Source organism: Eleutherodactylus coqui, chromosome 12 (genome assembly GCF_035609145.1).
Source record: "Eleutherodactylus coqui strain aEleCoq1 chromosome 12, aEleCoq1.hap1, whole genome shotgun sequence".
Classification (NCBI taxonomy): domain Eukaryota; kingdom Metazoa; phylum Chordata; class Amphibia; order Anura; family Eleutherodactylidae; genus Eleutherodactylus; species Eleutherodactylus coqui.
Window position 1 is genome coordinate 127,864,603 of NC_089848.1, and position 23,668 is coordinate 127,888,270.

The window sequence follows — 23,668 nt, forward strand, 5'->3', positions numbered from 1 at the left end:
CCGAGTGCCGAGTGCCGAAAGGCCACGCATGACGCCAGTGCCGAGTGCCGAAAGGCCACGCATGACGCCAGCGCCGAGACTCAATGCCTTCCAAATTCATTCTGTAGAACTGCGTGGAAAATGCTGAGATTAATGTAAGTATTATTATTACTATTACAGTACCGTAATTTATTGTATGCCACACAATATTGTCTCAGTTCGACGTGGCAACTACATTCTATGGTAATTGCTAAAGCAAACCTGTCAGGAACACTATATATCTCCTGGTTTATGAAGCAAAATGTAGAAATATAAGCTTGGAAACTGTGCCTGCTATATTCAGATGATCTGAGTCATGGGGGCGCTGTAGCTCTCCAGAAGCCTCTTCCTTATTTGTCTGATGTCCTTCTGGCTGAAATGTCATCAAAAGCCAGAACGAGTGGCATTCGGTGCGTGTGCAGTGGGGCAAGGAGTACTGGCCTCGGCTTCAGCGGGGCACTGCCTACACAGCTGGGTGGCCAGGAGCGCCAATCTGTAGGGGATGCAGTGCTAGATCTGTGGCACCTTACTTTCCAGGATTGGGGGGGCTTTAGAGGTTGAATGGCCACCGAACACGAAGTGTTGGAATATCCGAGCGATTAGCCATGACTACAAGATGAGAGCAGCCGTGACTCTTAAAGTGCAGCCGTGCAGGGCGTCTGCAGAGGCGGTGACACCGCAGCGCTCCCTAAGGTTCTTATGTCTGCACATTCGGCTTCCATGAGGCCAAAGCTTTCTGGGCAGAATAATTTTGTTTTCCTTGATATTTTCTCTCAGGAATGAGAGAGGGAAAATTACAACTTCCAAATGTCACTTAGATAGCGGCAGCCACTAAATTACACTCTTCATTCCTCGCTGGTCACCTGACCGCGGTATTAATGGCTTTTACCTACAGTCCATACAAGGTGTACATCGCAGTTGTTAATGATGGTCGGCGTTGGGCTTGTTACCGGCAGATGTCTTTGTGTACCGCACATGGTGATGTCCGTAATACTGGGCAGTGTCTTCAAGGGGTTGTCCAGCTGTAACCTTCATGGCCTGTCCTTACCGCCGATCTACTGTTGATGACCTGTCCGGAGGAAACATCATCAATAGTTTACAGCTGGACAATCCCTTCTAAGGGAGGAAACCGGGAGTCCGGGGAGGTATCCTTCATACTCGCCCAGCGCCCAATTCCAGCGATATGTCCCCATGACGTTTCATTGAATCCCATTCGTTGAACAGCTGAGTGCTGCCTCTGATTGGTCGCATCTCTTTCTGGAGGCAGGGATTTTTCACGTAGGTGCGCAAAAAAAGCATGCTCTTCTGAATGAGGCCTTAGTGTTGCAATTTCAGTGTTGAGGAGTTTATATTGTTGTGGAACTGAGAGGAATTCATGTAGAAATACATGGAGGAGCTCTGAGAATAATCCACCATCCTTGGAGACCCGACTACTTCTTGGGTCCGGCCGCTCCGTAGCCTATAAGCCCCTGATGAAATCTTCCTGGGGCCTCGCTGTCGTCTGGGGATTTCCTTAATACATACATCACACAGGGAGTCTGGCGAGAATGATGAAGGCGTCCTCTACGCAGGAGCGTCCTCCAGAGGTTGAGCGGCTGCTGACTTCATCAGTAGATTTAATTTTTAGCTTTCAACTTCCTGTTCGTAAAAGAGAAAAATACTAAAAGAATTGTAAATAAATCCCTAAAATCAAGACAAATGGGCTTTTCCTCAGATAATTGTCCGTGCGTGGCCGGCCCGCATAAAAGGCCCTTAAAGCCATTTATTAACATTCCATATGTCGGAGCCGCTGGATCTAGAACCTTCCATATTACTGCTGCTAATCTGACACTGGAGCCGACAGCAGCAGGAAATGAGGGACTCTGCGCTGCAGACACGGAGGAGCGCCGTCCCCGCTTTGATGTGTGTAAGACTACGGGCAGGTTGTCAGTGACAAATAAACCTGCCCGAATCAGCGACCTCAGCCCCCCCCCAACAAACGGCCCCGGAGGGGAGCAGCGCCCGTTAACCCTTACATGGGACCGGCAGTTATACTCTAACTATATTAGTGCGGAGACTTAAAAAGATATTGGACGTTGCATTAACTCTTTAATGACTTGCAGTTTTTCCCATCTTTTTGTCACCATAGCCGTATAAAGGCTCGTTTTTGGCAGGACGGATTGTGTTTTTTAATACTACTACTTAATTGACCATATTTTTAGTGGGGTGACGTGGACGCCCCCCACCAGGGATTTGTTTTCCGGCCGCTCTCGCACAGGTGTTTTTTTTTTACAGTGTTTAGTGAGGCGTTTAAAACACCCGCTAAAAACGCTGCGCTAAGATGAGCCGCCATGGATTTTATTGGGGCTTCTGAGCCGAGCGTCGTGGTGATTATCAAACGCTGCTTCTTCTATCTTAGTGCCCCGGGTTTGGTTTGGTTTTCTGGTCCGTGCAAATGCGACGATACCAAATTTATACTTTTTTTTTTTTTTTTTAATAAAACCCTTTTTAGGGGGTTGTGGGGTCTCTTTTTGTGGGGCAAGCTGTAGTTTTCATTGATACCATCTCGGGGTGCGTACAATCTTTTGATAAGAAAATTGGGGCACCAATTTTTGGCAACGCCGTCTTTTCCCACCGCTGCTCTCCGAAGCTCCCGGCACTTGTCAAGCCCGACAGAAGATGTTCTGCTAGTGACGGGGATTGAAATCCCCACCTCTACAGCAAGAGACTGCTCTGATTGGCTGAGGCTGCTGAGTATCAGCTGGCACCGCCAATCATAGCCAGCGCTGAATGAATGGCTGTGATTGGTGCATCCAGCGCTGGCTGTGAATGGAAAGTCCCGGTCGGCGGCTTGAGGGCTTGTTATTTGGCGGGATATCCTGTAGTTTGTATTACTATTTTGGTCGCTTTTTGCCCAATGTGTGAGCGGCTGGTCATCAGTATCCGCCACCCGTGTAGCATTCTGCTGGATGCAGTGTTTGTACCGCTCCGTAGATAGGTAAATATGGCCGCCGGCAGCGATATTTGAGCCGGTTCCCCTCCTTTGCAGTGATATGTTTGCAGGTAGCTCGCTGTACATTTACTTGCATACGCTGCCTTGAGAATAGAGAACTTCTTCCGCTATGCCCAGCGGCTCTTCTCATCTGGTCGCCGCACCTTGGGAGAGCAAGGTGAAGCCGTTGGATTCAAGGAGCCGCTGGAGAGGAATCTTCCCCCCTCCTTCCCCTTTTTCAGGTCAGGCCAAGTTCTGCCTAGATTGTCATTTACCAACAAACGTGGGAAAGTCTCCAGCGCTGATTTGGGGCATAAAAGACCCAGAGGCCTCCGGAGGGGAGGGATGCCGTGTCAACCACCGCCACAATGAAGGCATAGACCTGCCAAGCCTCAGTGCCTCCGCCGGCGTCGCAGGGGTTAAAGCCTTTTTGGACAGTGAAACCTGTTTCCTACAAGGAGGCCGGAGGTGTCCTCTTCCCGTGGGAATGCCGCCACTCTTTGCCCTCACAACCAGCCTGACAACTCAACGGCCGGATCGGCGGCGTCACCGCGCCTCCTTACAGCCGACGCAGTTGGCTGGCTCTGCGCATTTATTTATTGGAACCACAATATTTCATTGTTTTACCCCAATCGCCAATAACTGGAAATCTAGTTTCTAATTGTCCCATTCCACTCAAAGCACATTTGGCTGCGGAAGACATAAAACTTTTCCGTTATGGCCGCGCCTATAAAAGTGCAGAAAGAGAAAAAAAGTTTTGGAGACCAGGTTACAAGCGTCCCGTTCTATGTAACGCATCGCTAGCTTTGTGGTGGAGCGCGCCTTGTCATGCGTGTCGCGGTGCGAGGTCTCATGCGAAGTTCAGTCCGTGAATACGCTGTGAATCTGCCTATTTGTTGCGGATTTTGGTGCTTCTTGTCTTTTTTTTATGCGCATAATCATTGCATGTTTACATGTGCCAAACAACCACAAGCGGGGCTCATTGATTTCATGCGCTTATTTGCAGTAAATCCGCCTGTATCCTCACGTTCGCTGCGTATTTGCGCATTCCTCTTGATTTCAGTGGGTTATTTTGGTGCATAATATGCAAAAAAAAAAAGGTAAAGTTTGTCTAAATACTGCAATGCAAATCGGTGGGGATTCAGCGCTGTGTATTGGGGCTCATTCACACGGGCGTGTTCATGCATGTTTTTCTTTACGCCCATAGTAAACAGTGAATAGAATCCATTGGAGTTAATGGGTTAATTCAAATTTGCGTATTTTTCATGTGGTTTTTGGTTAAATGAATACACAGAATGCCCTATTTTGAGACTTATTACGCACTGAAAAAGGCCGTAGAAGTGAATGGGCCAGAGCATATCCGCAGTGAATGCGCAGGAAACCTGCATATCGGCGCGTCAATACCTGTATATATTTTTTGCACGCATAAATACGCCGCAGACTTACACCCAAAAACCCTGCAGAAGGGCTGAAATCCGCTGCTTTCAGCTGCATGCATGAATACGCAGTGATCGCTGTGTATTGGAACGCACAAAAATGCAAAAGGGGGAACATCCGCCCAGTTGGGTCCCATAGATACGCAGGGTGTTTCCGCTCCGCCCCTCTCACCAGCCCGTTGGGGTAGAGAACACGCCGGCTCTCGGCTCTCCTCTTGCTCTCTCCTGGCTCTGCCATAAGTCCGGCTTAGTACTTCCAGCTGCTTCTCTGATTGCTTCTAATACCCATCCCCCTCTTGTTATCACTTAGATGCTACACGTGACGCCAACTCACCTCCTACCTCGCCCAACATCCTCCTTCATGTGCGCTGAATACTAAGTCCCACCGGCTGCTTAACCCTTGTGTGCGCCCGTCACACATAGACTACGTAGGCCGCCGGTCCGTTTCAGATACAGGCGCTGGTACGTTTGTATGGGTATATATGTATTTCTAGCATCCCATAGACTTTCTGTATAACGTGCTGATAACACGGTGGGAGAGAGTCTGACCGGTGGTCCTGAAGGCCCGTTGTATACTTCCTGAGCTTGCCAGTTGCACAACTTGCATCGGCCAGCGTGCCGACACCTGACCTAGCCGGAGCGCATAGACATGCATTAGTATGTTCTGCATACGGGCAGGAAGAGGACATGAACTTCTTCACATGGACCGTCAGTCTGCATGAAGAACCACCAATCTGCATCGCCCCGTAGGCTGTGGTGAGGCCGTGTGCTGCCCATATATTACCACGGACAGCGCATGGCCCGAAATACACTACTGTGCCGGAGGCCTAGAGGCCGTGGACACCTTTGTGGCACCTATACTTTTGATGACATAGCCTCAGGATAGGTCATCAGAAGTTCATTGGCTGGGATCCGTTGTTTGGGACCCCGACCGATCAGCTGCGTGGGCGCCGCAAATACACAGAGGTCGGAGCGGAAGCAGTGGAAGCCTCCATGCTGTCCTCTGTGTAGTGGCCAGCGCTAGTAACTGCAGGCATGGCTCACGTTGATTTTAATTAGAGCTGAGCCTGCAGTTACAAGCGCTAGCCACTACACAGAGGTTGGTGCGGAAGTTTCCGCTCCGACCTTTGCGTATTTGCGGCGTTGACACCATGCGCCCACTCAGCTGATCAGTCAGGGTCCCGAGCGACCCCCAGACGATCAACTATTGATAACCTATCCTGAGGATTCTCCCTTAAAAAACCCCCTTCAAAACCCTATTGCAAAAGTGGTGGGCAACCAAACATACATGCATTTAATTATCATTACCTTCCAATTTCACCCCAAGTAGATCAGAACTGAGATCACATGACCATCTGAGAAAAAAAGGCTGGAAGTTTCAGATAGAAAGAAATAATTAACTAAGAACAATAGTAGCCCACTTATATATATTTGTGTGGGGGGGGGGGGGGGGTCTGCTACATAACGACTGAAAAAAAAAATCACCGGAGTGGGACTCTATGTATAAAAAATTTTTTTGCTGCTTTGTACCAAACCACCCCACGTGAATGGACCCTGAGCTTCCCCTTATGTTAGCCCCGACTTCTTGTAACCAGTCTAGTTACTAGAGAAAGGCATTGCTTGACAACAGGCAGTGGACAGCATATTAGAAGGGAGACCCCTAGTGGCTAGCACGTTTGGACATCACAGTGAAGCGATGGCGACCATATAAACTTTCCTTGTTACTTTAGTTGATAAAATGAAGATGTTTATTTGAACCCCTGAGGGCTGTATATTCCTCCGGTCATGTGACCGCGCTGTATGGAGGGCGTGGCTTGTATAATAGCGAATGTGTTTTTCTCCTTGCAGACTTGCTATATTTGTGATGAGCAAGGGCGAGAGAGCAAAGCTGCTACCGGGGCGTGTATGACCTGCAATAAACATGGATGTCGGCAAGCCTTCCACGTGACTTGGTAAGTTGTGAGGAGCGCAGGCTGTATGCTTAACCCCTTAGTGACTGTCCTGTTTTTGGCCCTAAGAACCAAGTGATTTTCATCATTGCACATAAATATAATGTGCTGTAGGGTGAAGAAGGAAAGATTTTAGGATTTTTTTTCAAAATAAAGATCTTGATTTAGAAAAAAAAACAACGAAGTTCTGAAAAATGTTTTGAACATAAAATACAAAAGGTCATTTTCTGATGACACATTCCAAGGAATCCTAATCACCTGCAGTTCTCACACTGACCACTAAGACCAGTAATAATCTGACACTTCCTATTCTGTAGAGGAAACATCTAATTATTGTCAGGCAGGATTACACTGACAGGTGACACCTATATGTAGATAACACAGGATCCACCATTCACAATAGGTGATGTCACAGCTCACCTCCTCCTCCTCCCTGCACAGGCCACATGGCATGCCTATAACATCCTCGCATGGTAATGAATAAGTGAGTGCATGTCCATTATTTATGTGGCCTAGGAAGCTGCTGTAAAGCATATCCCTAAATAGTGTTATCTGCAGCTCAGGCAAGATGGCCGCCCCCGTAGTCATATACAGACGATAGAATAAAAAATCTAGAATCAGAAAATGGAAAAATGCTTTAACTATCTGGTTGTAATCCTTAAAAAAACGATTAGCAGGGCTGTGTGTGTGCGCGTCTCTGGCGGGACTGTGTGCGCACGCGTGTCGTCTGACAGGGCTGTATGTGTGTGTGTACACGCGTCTGGTGGGTGTGTGTGTGTCTGGCGGGCTGTGTGTGTTTGTGGGCGCGTGTCTGTTTAGCGGAGCGGTGTGTGCATCTGGTGGGAAGGGGTGTGTGCGTGTGTTTCGCGGGCTGTGTGTGTGCGTGTGTGTGTGCGTGTGTGTGTGTGCGTGTGTGTGTGTGTGTGTGTCTGTGTGTGTCTGTCTGGCGGGCTGTGTGTGTGTGTCTGTGTGTGTCTGTCTGGCGGGCTGTGTGTGTGTGTCTGTCTGTGTCTGTCTGGCGGGCTGTGTGTGTGTGTGTGTCTGTCTGTGTCTGTGTCTGTCTGGCGGGCTGTGTGTGTGTGTCTGTGTCTGTCTGGCGGGCTGTGTGTGTCTGTCTGTGTCGGTCTGGCGGGCTGTGTGTGTCTGTCTGTGTCGGTCTGGCGGGCTGTGTGTGTCTGTCTGTGTCGGTCTGGCGGGCTGTGTGTGTCTGTCTGTGTCGGTCTGGCGGGCTGTGTGTGTCTGTCTGTGTTGGTCTGGCGGGCTGTGTGTGTCTGTCTGTGTCGGTCTGGCGGGCTGTGTGTGTCTGTCTGTGTCGGTCTGGCGGGCTGTGTGTGTCTGTCTGTGTCGGTCTGGCGGGCTGTGTGTGTGTGTGTCTGTGTCTGGCGGGCTGTGTGTGTGTGTGTCTGTGTCTGGCGGGCTGTGTGTGTGTGTGTCTGTGTCTGGCGGGCTGTGTGTGTGTGTGTGTGTCTGTGTCTGGCGGGCTGTGTGTGTGTGTGTGTCTGTGTCTGGCGGGCTGTGTGTGTGTGTGTGTCTGTGTCTGGCTGGCGGGCTGTGTGTGTGTGTGTGTGTCTGTGTCTGGCTGGCGGGCTGTGTGTGTGTGTGTCTGTGTCTGGCTGGCGGGCTGTGTGTGTGTGTGTCTGTGTCTGGCTGGCGGGCTGTGTGTGTGTGTGTGTGTCTGTGTGTGTCTGGCTGGCGGGCTGTGTGTGTGTGTGTCTGTGTGTGTCTGGCTGGCGGGCTGTGTGTGTGTGTGTCTGTGTGTGTCTGGCTGGCGGGCTGTGTGTGTGTGTGTGTCTGTGTGTGTCTGGCTGGCGGGCTGTGTGTGTGTGTCTGTGTGTGTCTGGCTGGCGGGCTGTGTGTGTGTGTGTCTGTGTGTGTCTGGCTGGCGGGCTGTGTGTGTGTGTGTCTGTGTGTGTCTGGCTGGCGGGCTGTGTGTGTGTGTGTCTGTGTGTGTCTGGCTGGCGGGTTGTGTGTGTGTGTGTCTGTGTGTGTCTGGCTGGCGGGTTGTGTGTGTGTGTGTGTCTGTGTGTGTCTGGCTGGCGGGTTGTGTGTGTGTGTGTGTCTGTGTGTGTCTGGCTGGCGGGTTGTGTGTGTGTGTGTGTCTGTGTGTGTCTGGCTGGCGGGTTGTGTGTGTGTGTGTGTCTGTGTGTGTCTGGCTGGCGGGTGTTGTGTGTGTGTGTGTGTGTGTGTGTCTGTGTGTGTCTGGCTGGCGGGTTGTGTGTGTGTGTGTCTGTGTGTGTCTGGCTGGCGGGTTGTGTGTGTGTGTGTGTCTGTGTGTGTGTGTGTGTCTGTCTGTCTGGCTGGCGGGCTGTGTGTATGTGTCTCTGTCTGGCGGGCTGTCTGGCGGGCTGTGTGTGTCAGTCTGTCTGGATGGCGCGGTGTGTGTGTGGCTGTGGCTGGCTGGCGCGCTGTGTGTGTGTGTGAGTGTGTCTCTGACGGATTGTCTTTGTTGTTTCAGTGCACAGTTTGCCGGACTTCTATGTGAAGAGGAGGGGAATGGAGCCGACAACGTGCAGTACTGCGGTTACTGTAAATACCACTATAGTAAATTGGTAAGGACTCCTGCCGCCGCTCCACCATGCTTATTACTGATGCTTGTGATGTTATTGTACACACCGCTCCGCAGTACCACCTGCTCACCAGCAGGACGTGGGGTGGCTCTGGAGGTAATTATAGGCCTGGAGGGTGGAGAAGGGTTTATCTGCAATTGTTATCGTGTAGACTGGAGCCTGATGACCGTCTCTTGCGTCCGCTGTCGCCTGCGGGGAGCAGCTGCTTATTTCCCCCCATAGATATAGCAGATGTATTTGTGTTTTTAAAGAAATCCTTCAGAATGGTCAAAAGAGATATGTTAAAGGGGGCGTGTTAAAGGGGATCAGGAAATGCGCCGTTGTACCAATCAAAATTTTAATGTTACGCTTAGGCTGGGAACACATGGGACGGATTTGCTGCGGAATTCCCATGTGGATTGTCCGCGCGGAAATTCCGCATGCGGCTCCTAATCCCGGGATTGGCCAGCAAAAATCTCGTCCACGTGTTGCAGCCAAATTGTACCGAAACGGCCTTGCGGTTCGGAAATTAAAGACGCAGCATATCTATTCTGGCCGCAGCGGAAGTGCAGGCGGTGAAGCCGCTCCAAAACCTGCAGCTGCGGTTTTCCAGTGGAATTCTTGTGGATTTTCAGTGCAGCCAATCCGCAAATATTCCGCTGGAAATCCGTCCCGTGTGAACCCAACCTTACACTGAGAGGGGACACCTATATATAGATAACACAGGACCCACCATTCTGAATAGATTATGTCACAGCTCACCTCCCCTCGCCTCCCTGCACAGTCAGGATTACACTGAGAGGTGACGCCTATATGCAGATAACACAGGATCCACCATTCACAATAGTCACAACTCACCTCCTCCCCTCCCTGTACAGACCGGATTACACTGAAAAGAGACACCTATATATAGATAACACAGAATCCACCATTCACAATACATGATGTTGCAGAGTGTGACCACAACACTCTCCCATAGAGGTCAATAGGTCAGGTCCTGACCATTGTGCCTATGGTCCTTGAGGCTGCTGTAAAGCATATCTCTAAATGCTGCTAACAGGAGCTCAGACAATATGGCCGCCCCCCATAGTCCTGTATGGACAATAGAAGTAAAAAAATCTACAATCAGAAAATAAAAACTAATTAGAGAAAGTTTCACCGTCTGGTTGTAATTAGTGAAGAACATGCAGGTGCTGCATCCCGCCTAGAGCCCGGAGTCCACCTCCTCGTCCCGCCTAGAGCCCGGCGTCCACCTCCTCGTCCCGCCTAGAGCCCGGCGTCCACCTCCTCCTCGTCCCGCCTAGAGCCCGGCGTCCACCTCCTCCTCGTCCCGCCTAGAGCCCGGCGTCCACCTCCTCCTCGTCCCGCCTAGAGCCCGGCGTCCACCTCCTCCTCGTCCCGCCTAGAGCCCGGCGTCCACCTCCTCCTCGTCCCGCCTAGAGCCCGGCGTCCACCTCCTCCTCGTCCCGCCTAGAGCCCGGCGTCCACCTCCTCCTCGTCCCGCCTAGAGCCCGGCGTCCACCTCCTCCTCGTCCCGCCTAGAGCCCGGCGTCCACCTCCTCCTCGTCCCGCCTAGAGCCCGGCGTCCACCTCCTCCTCGTCCCGCCTAGAGCCCGGCGTCCACCTCCTCCTCGTCCCGCCTAGAGCCCGGCGTCCACCTCCTCCTCGTCCCGCCTAGAGCCCGGCGTCCACCTCCTCCTCGTCCCGCCTAGAGCCCGGCGTCCACCTCCTCCTCGTCCCGCCTAGAGCCCGGCGTCCACCTCCTCCTCGTCCCGCCTAGAGCCCGGCGTCCACCTCCTCCTCGTCCCGCCTAGAGCCCGGCGTCCACCTCCTCCTCGTCCCGCCTAGAGCCCGGCGTCCACCTCCTCCTCGTCCCGCCTAGAGCCCGGCGTCCACCTCCTCCTCGTCCCGCCTAGAGCCCGGCGTCCACCACCTCCTCGTCCCGCCTAGAGCCCGGCGTCCACCACCTCCTCGTCCCGCCTAGAGCCCGGCGTCCACCACCTCCTCGTCCCGCCTAGAGCCCGGCGTCCACCACCTCCTCGTCCCGCCTAGAGCCCGGCGTCCACCTCCTCCTCGTCCCGCCTAGAGCCCGGCGTCCACCTCCTCCTCGTCCCGCCTAGAGCCCGGCGTCCACCTCCTCCTCGTCCCGCCTAGAGCCCGGCGTCCACCTCCTCCTCGTCCCGCCTAGAGCCCGGCGTCCACCTCCTCCTCGTCCCGCCTAGAGCCCGGCGTCCACCTCCTCCTCGTCCCGCCTAGAGCCCGGCGTCCACCTCCTCCTCGTCCCGCCTAGAGCCCGGCGTCCACCTCCTCCTCGTCCCGCCTAGAGCCCGGCGTCCACCTCCTCCTCGTCCCGCCTAGAGCCCGGCGTCCACCTCCTCCTCGTCCCGCCTAGAGCCCGGCGTCCACCTCCTCCTCGTCCCGCCTAGAGCCCGGCGTCCACCGCCTCCTCGTCCCGCCTAGAGCCCGGCGTCCACCGCCTCCTCGTCCCGCCTAGAGCCCGGCGTCCACCGCCTCCTCGTCCCGCCTAGAGCCCGGCGTCCACCGCCTCCTCGTCCCGCCTAGAGCCCGGCGTCCACCGCCTCCTCGTCCCGCCTAGAGCCCGGCGTCCACCGCCTCCTCGTCCCGCCTAGAGCCCGGCGTCCACCGCCTCCTCGTCCCGCGGGTTTTTCCCCTTTTATGGAGCTACATTTAATTGGGGTTTTCCAGTCATTAAAATGAATAATACAGAATTAAAAAGAGAAATTGAACACTCCCCTTAACCGGCGGACTCCCGTCCTGCTCTGCAACCTCGATGCCTGCCGCATCTGGAAGACGGTACCTGGAAGACGCAGACGGCTGGTCACGTACCATACGTTGTTATTGGATCTGTGAGCTGAATGGACACGAGCACCAAAGGGGTTGTCTGGACCTTGTTGGGATTCTGGTCTCTGAGTTGATGGCTGAGTCTGCTGTCAGTACAGGCACTTCTGGAAGCAGGAAGTGCTGTCCGTATTACAGTGGCTTGGTGTGGTACTGCAGCCACGGCTCCCATTGAATAAATCTAGGCTATGCATGAAATAGTTGATAATGAGATCCTGAGGATAGGTCATCAATGGTGAGAGTCCTGGACAACCCCTTTAATGGAGACAACAGTCGTCCGAACCCGCCGTTGTATTTCCCTGATTATCTGTCGGTGGAAGGAAGGATCGGGTGCATTGAATTTCAGCTTCCGATAAGGAATGCATGTCTAATTCCTGGGAGTCCATCGGACCCTTGAGACCCCCAGTGATCTTGAGAATGAAGCCCTGAAGGCCCCTGTGAATGCAGCAGCGATTTGCGGGTGTCACCAGGGCCTGCCTTGGTTGCCCCTTCATATGCTCTCGGTAGGCGGTTGACTGTAACCATAAGGCGGCTTGTTGATGTTGGCATTGAGTTAATGAAGTGCTATTATAATGTGACTGCGGTCAGACACTTTTTTTAAATACCTACTTAAGGGTGGTCCTTCGGTACATCTTCAGTGTCCAATATGGCCAAATGACTAGTGCGCTCTACATGTCGCCTTCACGGGGTTCACAACTCTATGGGGAAAGTTTTCTAAGACCGACATTTCCAACGCTTGTCTTTAGGATAACTTGCTGATCCGTGGGGGGTCTCACCGCTGAGACCACTGCAATCTGGAGAGCAGGACTCCTGTCCCCCACTCCTGTCACTGCGGGGATGGCTCCTCCGCACGCAGTGTCCGGCCGAGTGTGCAGTCAACGCTCCCCTCATTCCACTTGGGTTGATGGGAATAGCCAAGCAGCACCCAGCGCTCCATTCAGTCTCCTCCTTACTGCGGAGGGTCCAGTAACCCCTCAGTGAGAAGGACAAGGGGACACGGGACCATCATGTTTGAGATTGGTCGGGATCTCAGCAAGTTATCCCATATCCTGTGGATATCCTATGGATGGGGGATAACTTGCAATTATGGTACGTCACCTTTAACACAGCGCAGGCCTCTTCATGTATTACATGCGCCTTCTCAGATGCTGGCGTATATGTCTAGTATAACGAATACCAGTTGTAGGCGTAAATTATACATAAATCTGTTTGTCCAGGGTGGGCACGCTCGCTCCCAAACAAGCCTTGCCTGTTTTTTGGGAAAAAAGTGGCCGGTACAGAAAGATGAAAAGTCGTAAAACTTTTGCGCAACTTGACCTTCTGCAAAAATGTTCATCTTTTCTCTTCTGGTGTCACGTCTTCATCAACGTCCCTCTCGGTTTCTCTGCAAATCGTTAACTCTTTCTCTAGGATGAAGCGACATCCCTCTGCCCAGGGATACGGGACTCGGGGCATCTCATGTGTGACCGTATACGCGGTAGCACAGCTAGGACTAACTACAAAGCTGCCAAGCGGCCGTGTGAAGCTCATGTGACATTGAACAAGGGACAGTTTCGCCGATGTCCCGGCACATCAGTTTTGCAGCGTGGTCTTATGGTATGTTGCCGTTTAATAGCCATGATAATGCGGGAATGTATAATCCATTTCAGGGATATTATTTACAGTGTAATCTGCGCCGCGCTGGGAAGTATGGAGCACATTTACACAAAAGGGCTCTTTAAGCGCATCGGGAAGCGGAGTTTGGTGGAATAAACTGCTTTACCTCCTTCAGCTGAATTCCTGCTTTGTTCGCTCCGCGTTTCGTTGCCGACGGCCTTTTTTTCTTCTTAAATTACAAACATAAAACTAGAGGTAAAGCGATTCTAATGTATTTTTTTAAATAAGCTGTTGGATGTCGGTCTGCGTCGGGGATGGTAGGGCTGATCGACCGCGGGAGCTGCTCTCTGACCGGCAGACCTGTGGCCGATCAACGTGCCGTCGCTGAAGACCTTCCCAGACCGATTTGTTTGTTATATGGGTAATGGCAGATTTGCGTGCGGAGAGAATGGATAATGGTGATAATAAAAGGCGATTGTTATCAGCGCCAAGCGGATGTCCGCCATTCAGCGCCAATCTAAATGGTAGGGATGAGTTAAGTTTACAAAAATTTGGTTTGTCGAATTTGCGCAAAAAGTTTGGTTTGGTTTGAATTTGTTTGAACCGCAGCTTACCAATTCCCCTAAAACTTATGTATAATACTGTCTAAGAGCCACAAGGGCCCTTATAAGACGTTAGATCACTGAGGAGGGGGTGGAAGGACTTCTCAGCTGTTCAGAGAAAGAATATAAAAAAGGAGGGGAGAGGATTAGAGATGAGTGAACGTACTCGTTAAGGGCGATTTCGCAATCGAGCATCGCTATATTCGAATACCTGACTACTCAGGTGAAAAGATTCGGGGGGCGAGAGAGCGGGGGGTTGCAGAGGGGAGTGGGGGGGGGGGGGCGCGAGAGAGCTCCCGCCTGTTCCCCACTGCTACCCCCCGCTCCACCACGCGGCCCCCCCAAATCTTTTCACCCGAGTAGTCAGGTACTCGGATATAGCGATGCTCGATTGCGAAATCGCCCTTAACGAGTACGTTCGCTCATCTCTAGAGAGGATGAAAGAAATGTTTTCTTCTTTCCTTCTCTTCTTTTTCTGTTTCTCCTCCTCCCTCCTATTTCTCCTGTTTCTCAGCTTACTTCTCCTTCTCCTTTTCCTCCTCCTACCTTCTCCCCTTTTTCTTAGTTTTTTTTTCTCCCCGGTTTTTCTTTTTTCCTTATTTTCTTAAAAAAAAAACAACCAAAAAAGAGGACTTTTAGTAGGTTCAGGTGAGATGAACCACCCATGGGTCAGGGTCACACTGAACTTTTAGCAAGGTTTGACCAAAGCAGGGTTTGTCTGTTTCAGTTCAGTCAACACTACTAAATTGGTTTCAAATTCTCTTCTAAGGGGTTGTCCAATTGTGAACTGCTGATGGGCTGTCCTCGGGATAGGCAATCAAGAGTAAGTTACCGGGATGTGCTGCTGTTCTCTGTGGCGGTGCACTGAGCTGGTTTCTGCAGGAAGCAGACAGCTCTATTCTCAATGCAATGGCCAGGCTTGGCATTGTAGGCATTTGCCTTAGTGGGAACCTTGCCTGTAATACTAAACCTGGCCACTGCAATGAGATCAGAGCTGTCTGCTTCATGCAGAAACCATGTATGTGTGAGAGTGCAGCAGCCCATGGAACGGCGGTGGACCCCTGCAGATCTACAATTGATGGTTTTTCCTGTGGATAGGCCACCAGTCGTTTGCAGCTGGACAACCTCTGTAATATCTTCCTGTATATTTCTAGCAGTATGAGCCCTGCTTTGCTGAACCATTATGAAGCCATGTTTTAAAGGAATGCTTAATAAAGGTAGAAATGGATGATAAAGTCAGCAGGAGGTGGTCTTACATCCAGTATTTGGTAGTCTGTATAGAGTCTATAGAGTATCTGCAGAGAACACGGGGTTAATCTCCTGCAGATTCTTTGTGAATTCTATATGCTTTGTGTTCCTTTAAAACATAGCGGTCCGACTGCCTTCAGCCTCCATATCGGGTTGCAGCCTGTGGGCCGGCGATGCCATTCTGCGGGGCGCCTAACCATGTGATCACAGAGCTGCTTATCCGTGTTGAGCGTCTGCTGCTCACGTGTAGTCTACCTGTTGGAGAGAAGAGGAGTGATATGTAGCGCAGGAGCAGAGGTGGGTCAGGGCTACTAGTAGATTGGGGGGTCATCTCTGGGATCCCCATATATTGGCGGAATGGGGGGCGGCTGACCCCTGTGTGGAATGATGTGGAGAGGTGGTCATGCATCTTTATTGTACTTTATGGTAGTGAAACTCTCAGCTGTTTAGGCAACTGATAGAAGTTAGATTTCATGGTCTCTTCTGGAGCAGCAATGGGGAGGAAGGGGCCCCTATTCTCCCGGTAGTTGGGAGTCCTGGAATCGGAGCCTGTATCTATCAGACATTCAGGATAATTATATGGTCCCCGGATCAGAGGAGGTTGTGCACCTCTGCAGCAGCTTAGAAGTTGTATACAGTTTATACATGGATCTCCATAATACAGCAGTATGCAGTAGCTCCATCTAGTGGTGACTGCGAGAAGCCAGAATGATGAGCTTTATTAAATTTGTTTATTAAAGGGGTTTTAGAGCGTTGCATGGAAACAAATCAGTGACTGCTACAAAGGTGGACCTAAAATAACATTAAAGGGGATGTCTGCAAGAAAAACAGAAATGCTAAAACATAAATAAGCCAAATATTGGGAAAAAATTGTAAAATGAGAGAGAGAGACTGACTTAGGTCCTTGGTTCTGTGTCAGACACTGGTCATTTTCGGTGGCCGTATTGTGCGCGGGTTTTGACGTGGATCACATGGTGGTTCGAGTGGAACGCAACGTGTTTTCCTAATCAATAAAGTTACGATTATTGGAGGAGCGCAACTAACAGTCATAACTTTATTGATTTGAAACGAGTCATTGTGTTTAGCCGGGCAAACAATCACCGCTCCCCTCAAGTTGTTTGAATGACTGAATGAACGAACAACCATTTTTATGCCGCCTAAAACTCGGTGATAAACGACAAGTGAACGAATACTGCACGATGGCTTCGCGTTTACATGTAACGATTATCGCTTACTTTCTCTTGTTTGAACAACTTTTTAGCATTAATCGTTGCATGTAAATGGGCCTTAAGCTCACACGGAGCAATTGTCGTAGATTTTCCATCCGGAGACTCTGCACAGAAAATCTGCGGCATTTACAGCAGCAGCAAAGCAGATGAGACTTTCCAGTCCTCGTGCCAGCTCTGTGGAAAAAATGGTGTCTAATCCATGTAGCAATTGACCCGCAGAGCAGATTCTTGGATCCGCAGCGCGTCTGTTATAGCTCCAGATTTTGGGTGGATTTGCTACGGATTTCTGCGATCAATTGAGAGGCCGAAATCTGCAGTAAGTCTGCGCCGGCAGCTGTTGATCTCGTATGGATTTTGCACAGCAGAATTTGCGTGTAGAAAGTATGCAGATAATCTGCAACAAATGCTGAAGAGTCACTGCGGATCGGTTACAGCAGACTTTACCCACGAGAAACACTGCGGCGTCTCCATACAACATGTCCGCCCCGTGTCAACATGGCCTTACACGGTCTGATGCTGTTCAGCTGCATCCCGAGGAGTCGGACAACCAGAATGGGACTTCCTGGACTATAATGGCATCTGCCTGGATTCCCTCTTGCCCACTGGCATTTTCCAGGACGGAGTAGCGCTGCATGCTGCGCTATTGTCCTGGATTTTGAAGAGAATCGGTGACGGACGTTGTGAATAGAACCTCTGACTCCGATATGAATGAGCCCCAACCTCACACCGTAGAGCCGACGCCGACCTGGAGTTTACTTGTAACACAAGATATCCACAAAGTTGGGCTTCAGAAGAATGGGACTATTTGATGACTTCCTCACTTAGGTGAGTTTGTGTTGGGCCGTCAAAAACCGCTGGACTGTTAACACCCAGATGTTGAGATGCTGCCTGGTTTTCATGGAGCTTTTGACTTTGCATTGGCCACTCTCCTCCCAGACAAGAATAAAGGTGGAGTCCCCCGGTGCGAGCACTGAGCCACGACCGACCCCTCGGGTGACGTCGCATTGTGACGTTTTCTTGGCAGACTGTTTTTGCCGGGTGGTTTTCATTGCCTTCCCCAGCCATCTTTACCCCCCAGCAAGCTGGGTCCTCATTTTACCAATTTCGGAAGGGTGGAAGGCTGAGTCAACCTTGAGCCGACAACCTGAACCAAGAACGGCGCGCGCTAATAGCCTAAGTGAGTGTTACAGGTCCGTGTGAAGTCCATTGGGCGTCTGTGTGAATAGGACCATAGAAGTCTTGCAACTTTCTAGCACAACAGTCTTACTTTATTTGAGAGGAAAGAGTCTCATTTCACTCATCAGCATCGAATCCATAAACATAGCTCTGTCTAAGGTCACATGACTCAACGAGCGGTATAGCCTGCGCATGACTCAATATGAATGAATGGAAGCTCCAGAGTGTAGATGTCCCACTGTTCCCAACATCTAACCTCTCTGGACACATCTGTTTCCTACTGTACTTTGCTACAATGTAACTCTCAGCCTCGCAGTTTACAAAGCGAGTCCTTCATAACTAGAATGCAGATGATTGTCTTTGAAGTCTATTGTGGATTGAGATAAAAGACGAGTATTGTAGCCGGTTTTTAATTTGTCCTGCTCTGGTTTGGACATCCTTTTGTACGAAGCAATGGCTATTATTTTTATTTAAAGAGACACTGCCACCATCTTTTTACAGCCCTGTCACACCGATTACCATGACATGTCTGCTGTGTGGATCTGTGCAGGAGTTTAGGAGAAACATCCATGTTATCAATAGCAGCATCTGAATATTCAGGACTACTTCTTGTAGTCCTATAAGCATGAGCTGCAGGCTAGCTACACCCACCCCGCCCTCCAGCCAATGATTGACAGCTCTCTCTTTGTATGCACAGTAATAGGCAGCCAGCTGCCAATCATTGGCTAGAGGGCAGGGTGGGTGTGGCTAGCTGCAGCTCATGAATATGCAGGACTAGTTCTGTGTCCATCTACTAGTAAAATTCAAGTTTCTCCCAAACTCCTGCACAGATCCACACAACAGACATATCCCTGGAATCAGTGTGACAGGCGCTACCTTATGGTGCTGCAAAAAGATGGTGACGGAGTCCCTTTAACAGAGCCGCTCCTTTGAGGGCTAACTTTCCCCCGGCCTTCCTACAGTTAGCATTGTGTTGGCCATACTGCCCCCTACAGTCTATCTTTTGTGTATTCGTATATACAGAAAAGCCAATTTTTTTCTGTAACTGCAAGCAGGGACTTGTAATATACACCGGGTGAGTCGGAAAGCATATAGTCTGCATACATGTTTATTCCTATATAAATGTTGAAGGATATGTCTCCATACAATTTAACCCTTTCACTGCAGACAACAGAGAATTTACGTTGGGTGGTCTTAAAGGATGCGTGGAGCAGGCTCGGGAACAGAGTCCGCTGTATACTCAGCGACTATTGGCGGCTTCTGACAGCTGGCGGTAACTGCTGCGATCTGTGTTAGCGCTGATCATTGCAGTTAACTGTTTACATGCTGTGGTCAAAGCTGACTGCGTGTCTAAGCTAAAGGGGGTGGGGGATTCCTTTCTACACCCCATCAGCACCCCTAGTCCGGTCACACATAGCTGAGGCCGGGAACTGTAATATGGCCATGTCTGCCTCTGGGAAATTAGCGGTTCTCCAGAGGTGCCGGGAGCAGAACCCGGAGCAATCAACTGTTTGCCCTGCATTCGTGTTGGGACAACCCCTTTACTGTTACAGTTATGCAGTAACCATAAAGTGGTATTCAGTTGGCGCTACGTCACAAATATGAACCCCTGTTAAGATTTATGAAAATAATCAAGAGAATTCTGGACCTATTTAGGTAACATTCCGATGGCGCTCTGGGGTGCCGATACATTTTACGTCTCGCAGTCTTTATACATTGTATAATATATTGCGCTGCTCTCCAACCGTACCGTGTAGATGGTGCAGCGCGCCGGAATGTTTCTTTGGGACTCTGTTCTCAGTAGCATTGTCCGTTCCCCAGAGGGGGTGACGCTGCGGCTTCTCCCCCTCATCTAGTTTATAGTACCAACACTTTTTTTTGCAGGTACTTATTTCTTTTTTTGTTTTGTTTTTTTACTCTGTGTTTTCATAGAACAAAGGCAGACTGGATTTTAGTAGATCATTTGATCAAAGTTTAAGTGATTCTTCCTCTCACTCTCAGGATAGACATCATGAGAAGGAGAAAAAAGTAAGTTTTCTTGCTATTTCCGCATGCATGGAACAGACGCTCCATCATGACATTTCACCCTTCCATCCATTAGTTGAGCTTTTGCCCATAGTCTTGTTTAGTGATTCGTGGTGATGTACGCATGATTTAGCGCCTCCTTCATTCATCCTGTGCATGTGCTTCTAGACTGGCCAATCCGACGGCTCATCGTATTTTGACACATTCGCTTCTTTCTCAGTGTTGTCAAATATGAAAAAGAAGCTTTAATTGTTTTTGCCACACTCACTGGTAAATGTTAAAGCAACTCTGTCATCATCTTTTTGCACCCCTATCTGAGGGCAGCATAAAGTAGTGCCCATCACCCCGATTACAGTGACATGTCTGCTGTGTGGGTCTGTGCAGTAGTTTTGGAGGAACTTCCATTCTATCAGTAGCAGCATATGCATAGAGGACTACTTAAAGCAGCCCTGGATATTCATACACTCACCAAGCCCTCATGCAGCTCATGAATATGCAGGACTAGTTCTGTGTCTGGGTGCTACTAATAAAATGGATGTTTCTCCCAAACTCCAGCACAGATTCACACAACAGACATATCACTGTAATCAGTGTGACAGGCGCTACCTTGTGGTGCTCTCAGTGAGGGCTGCAATAAAATGGTGACAGAGTCCCTTTAAATCACCAACAGACCTCTATATGCTCTTCCAGGGAGAGGCTTGAAGATGCACAAGGAAGAGATACCTGCTCGAAAAATGTCTGTGATGTGTTGTCGATCAGCAATTAAAGGAGAAATAGAGCCAAAAGGGTCTTCTGAAATGTCATAAGCAAATGGAAGGTGGGGAAAAAATGCCTTCATAGCGCCATCTATTGGAAGGTAGCTTGCATTATAGTCAGTGTCCGACCTTTTAAAGGTGTTGCACCAGAATTACAAGGATAGGGAATTGTGTGTGTGTGTGTGTGTGTGGAGGGCGGGGGGGGGGGGGGGGGGGGGTGAGAGAGAGGGGGGGTCCTCACCACTGAAACCACTACTGATCCTGGGAATGGGGGTCCTGTGGTCCTCCTCACTGTGGGATCGCTGCATCCCCTGTAGTGAGGAGGAGATTGATGGTCTCACAAGCGCGCTGCTGCTCCTCTCATTTAGAATGGGACCGTGGAGCTAGTTGAGTGGCAAGCGATCTTGTATTTCCGTCAGCCTCATTGGTGTGAATGGAGCCGGGGAACTAACGCATGCTTGGCTAACGCTCCATTAACAGTGACATCACTGTGAGTGGGAGGAGCAACAATGAAGTAGTGGGAATATGGAGTGTGCCGAGACCCCACCGATCAGCACGTTACCCCCTATACTTGTAATTCTTCTATAACACCTGTTAATAGGCTTTACAACATGACTAAAGCTAGAAGTCAGACCAGATTCTTCTCCATAAGAAAAAGCCCCCCATCTACAGGCAGCTGCTTCGGCGTTCTTAGCCCTCATCAGGCACAGGTTCTGTGACCCTCTGGCATGGGTCTGGGGAAGTAGTGGTTCTCCTTGTGGAGAGCGCCATGTTGGGCCATTTGTATACCTTATTTCCTATAGGAGCATTGCATGGCCTGTAAGTCTCCTCATGCCAACTTGGCACTCTCCAGAAGGAGGAACACTTCTCCAGACCTACAAGAGAGGCCTTTCACACGGCTAACCAAAACACTAGGGGGCACTAATAAGGGGCAAAAAACTGGAAATGGCCGTCAGTAGATGGTGTTTTTTTTCTTATGGAGAAGACTCTTGTTCGGTCTACATCCTTAGTCTTGTTACACGACCTACTAGAAGGTTGGTCATTGACTTAGAGCAGCATTGCATGGCCGATGAGCCTCCTCAAGCCAACATGGCGCTCTCCACAAGGAGAAACCCCACTTCCCACAGACCTGTTGACTCATGGATATATTTCTGCACCCAGTCAGAGACTAGGATGCTCTTTGGCCAAGTCATAATCTCTTCGCTTGGACAGATCATCTTGCTGGGTTCCTTTACATTGTTTCCTTTAACCCCTTAAGCACCAGGCCTATTTAGGCCATAAGGGCACAATGATTTTTTGGGGGATTAGCATCTCCACTTTTCAAAAGCTATAACCTTTTTATTTCTCAGTTTAGGACGCCGCCTGAGGCTTGTTTTTGAGTTGTTATCTGCAGTTTTTATTGGGACCATTTTTAGGTACATATAATGTATTGTAAAAATGTAATTCATTTTTTAGAGCAACGAGAGAAAACATCAGTTTTATCATTGTTATTTTTTTTTCTTTTTAACAGCGTTAATCGTACGGCATCAATGGCATTTTTCTGCAGGTCGGTCCGATTACGACGAAACCAAAATTTATATTTATGTTTTTAGATTTTTCACAATAAAAACCCTTATTTTTTTCCACATCACCTCAAACAGCGTCCCTTAGCACGGTTTATTTTTCCATCGACAGCTCTGTGAGAGCTTGTTTTTTGAGTGACTAGCTGTAGTTTTTATTGCCACTATTTTGGGGTACTTATTGCTTTTTTGATCACTTTTATTATGTTTAACAAAGCCAGCATTTTGCCTCTTTAGTTTTTTTTTTTGACTTCTGCATAAATAGTGAGTTCAATGTATTGTACAGAATGTTAATGGATACGAGGATGAGTATGCAGGATTTTGAAATGTTTTCATTCTTTATACAAATAGGGGAAAGTGCACTAAAAGGTTGGTTTTTTTGTAATGTTATTTTTTGTATATATATATGAATTTTTTAATGTCCCTGTAGGTGACTTGAACCATAACAGCTCTGATGGATATGTTAATGCATTTCAGGACTTCTGTACTACAATACTTCATTGCTTACAATAGCAATCATAGGCAATGGGAAGCCTGGGATGTAAGTGTCTGGCGTCCTGTTGCCATGGCAACTCATTGGCCCTCTGCAATTACATCACAGAGGTCCGATGACGTCACAGAGGGAGTGTGCTCCCTCTGTGGACCCTTTATATGCCACGATCTACATGGAATGTAAGGGGTTAAAAGCAGAGATCGATGTTCTCATTGCTCTCTGGTGTTGCAATGGGAGGTCGGCTATCAGTAACGGCATGCTCCCGCTGCAGGATGGCTCGGCTTCTGATCCCGCGCAATCCACGTGATGTAAGTTTACATCTTTGCGTCATATAGCGTTTACTCAAACTTGCGTCATATAGCGTTACGGGGTTAATGGTCCATTTCCCTTGGGTTGACATAGAATCGACTTGGAGATCTGTTGGTCCCTCAGTTCTGACTCTCCAGCTGTTGTGAACCTCAACTCCCAGCATTCCCCAACAGCTACAAACTGTCAAGCTGTGCCGCGTCTGGTAGCGGCCCAACAGCCGGTGGTTTCCAACATGTGGCTAATCAGTAGAAGTTTCTCAACCGATGACGAGCAACAGGTTGGAGACCGATAACCTGACCCATCGGCGTTCTGTTGGACTTGGCTGTAAAGCGTATTCATGGAGTTATGCCATTCCTCGTCAAGGCTTCTTTTCAACTTCTGGTGCAAATGTGCCCGACTCCGTGGCATCTAATTAGCTGTAAAGTTTTATTAGTCTTAATTGTCCTTATTCGTGTCTCGCCGCATCTGATTAGTAACGGCCTCCTACCCGCGGTGTCATTTGGACCACATTATTAAATACGACTTCTCCATCATCCAACGCTTTGGACAGAAAATATGCAGACCCCATGAAAAGTGTTCGGTACACCGTTTTCCGTAATTACGTGTTGCGCGTAACATTTCATAAAATATAGCACTTATTCCCCCTGCTGTGTTAACGGCCTTTGGATGTGCGTCTTCCTCTTGTGGTCACACCATGAGCTGCTGAGCGGATACTCTTCGCAGACTAAACTGATTGTTTCTAATCTAGCGATGGTGGCCGTTAACGGCCGGCGGCACAGACCCGCATTGTGCGCCCCGATGCGGGTGTTGGCAAACTTTTAAAAGAATGTTAAAATTATGAGGTGATTGTAATGAAGTGTGACGTTTTTGCAATAATAGAAGAACGCGCTGATTAGT

At 49.7% G+C, this 23,668-nt stretch overlaps 1 protein-coding gene across 10 annotated transcripts in view; it reads left to right on the top strand.

Moving 5' to 3' along the window:
- MLLT10 (MLLT10 histone lysine methyltransferase DOT1L cofactor) overlaps window positions 1-23,668 on the top strand; it is a 280,838-nt gene that overhangs the window by 128,474 nt on the left and 128,696 nt on the right. For all 10 annotated transcript variants that reach the window (XR_010787421.1, XM_066585480.1, XM_066585482.1 and 7 more), the window contains 2 exons: window positions 6,274-6,377; window positions 8,830-8,923. Coding sequence is in view for 9 of the 10 variants with exons in the window: in XM_066585480.1 (XP_066441577.1) it covers window positions 6,274-6,377; window positions 8,830-8,923 (198 nt within the window). In the remaining variant the exon portion in view is untranslated. The remainder of the gene's footprint in view (window positions 1-6,273; window positions 6,378-8,829; window positions 8,924-23,668) is intronic.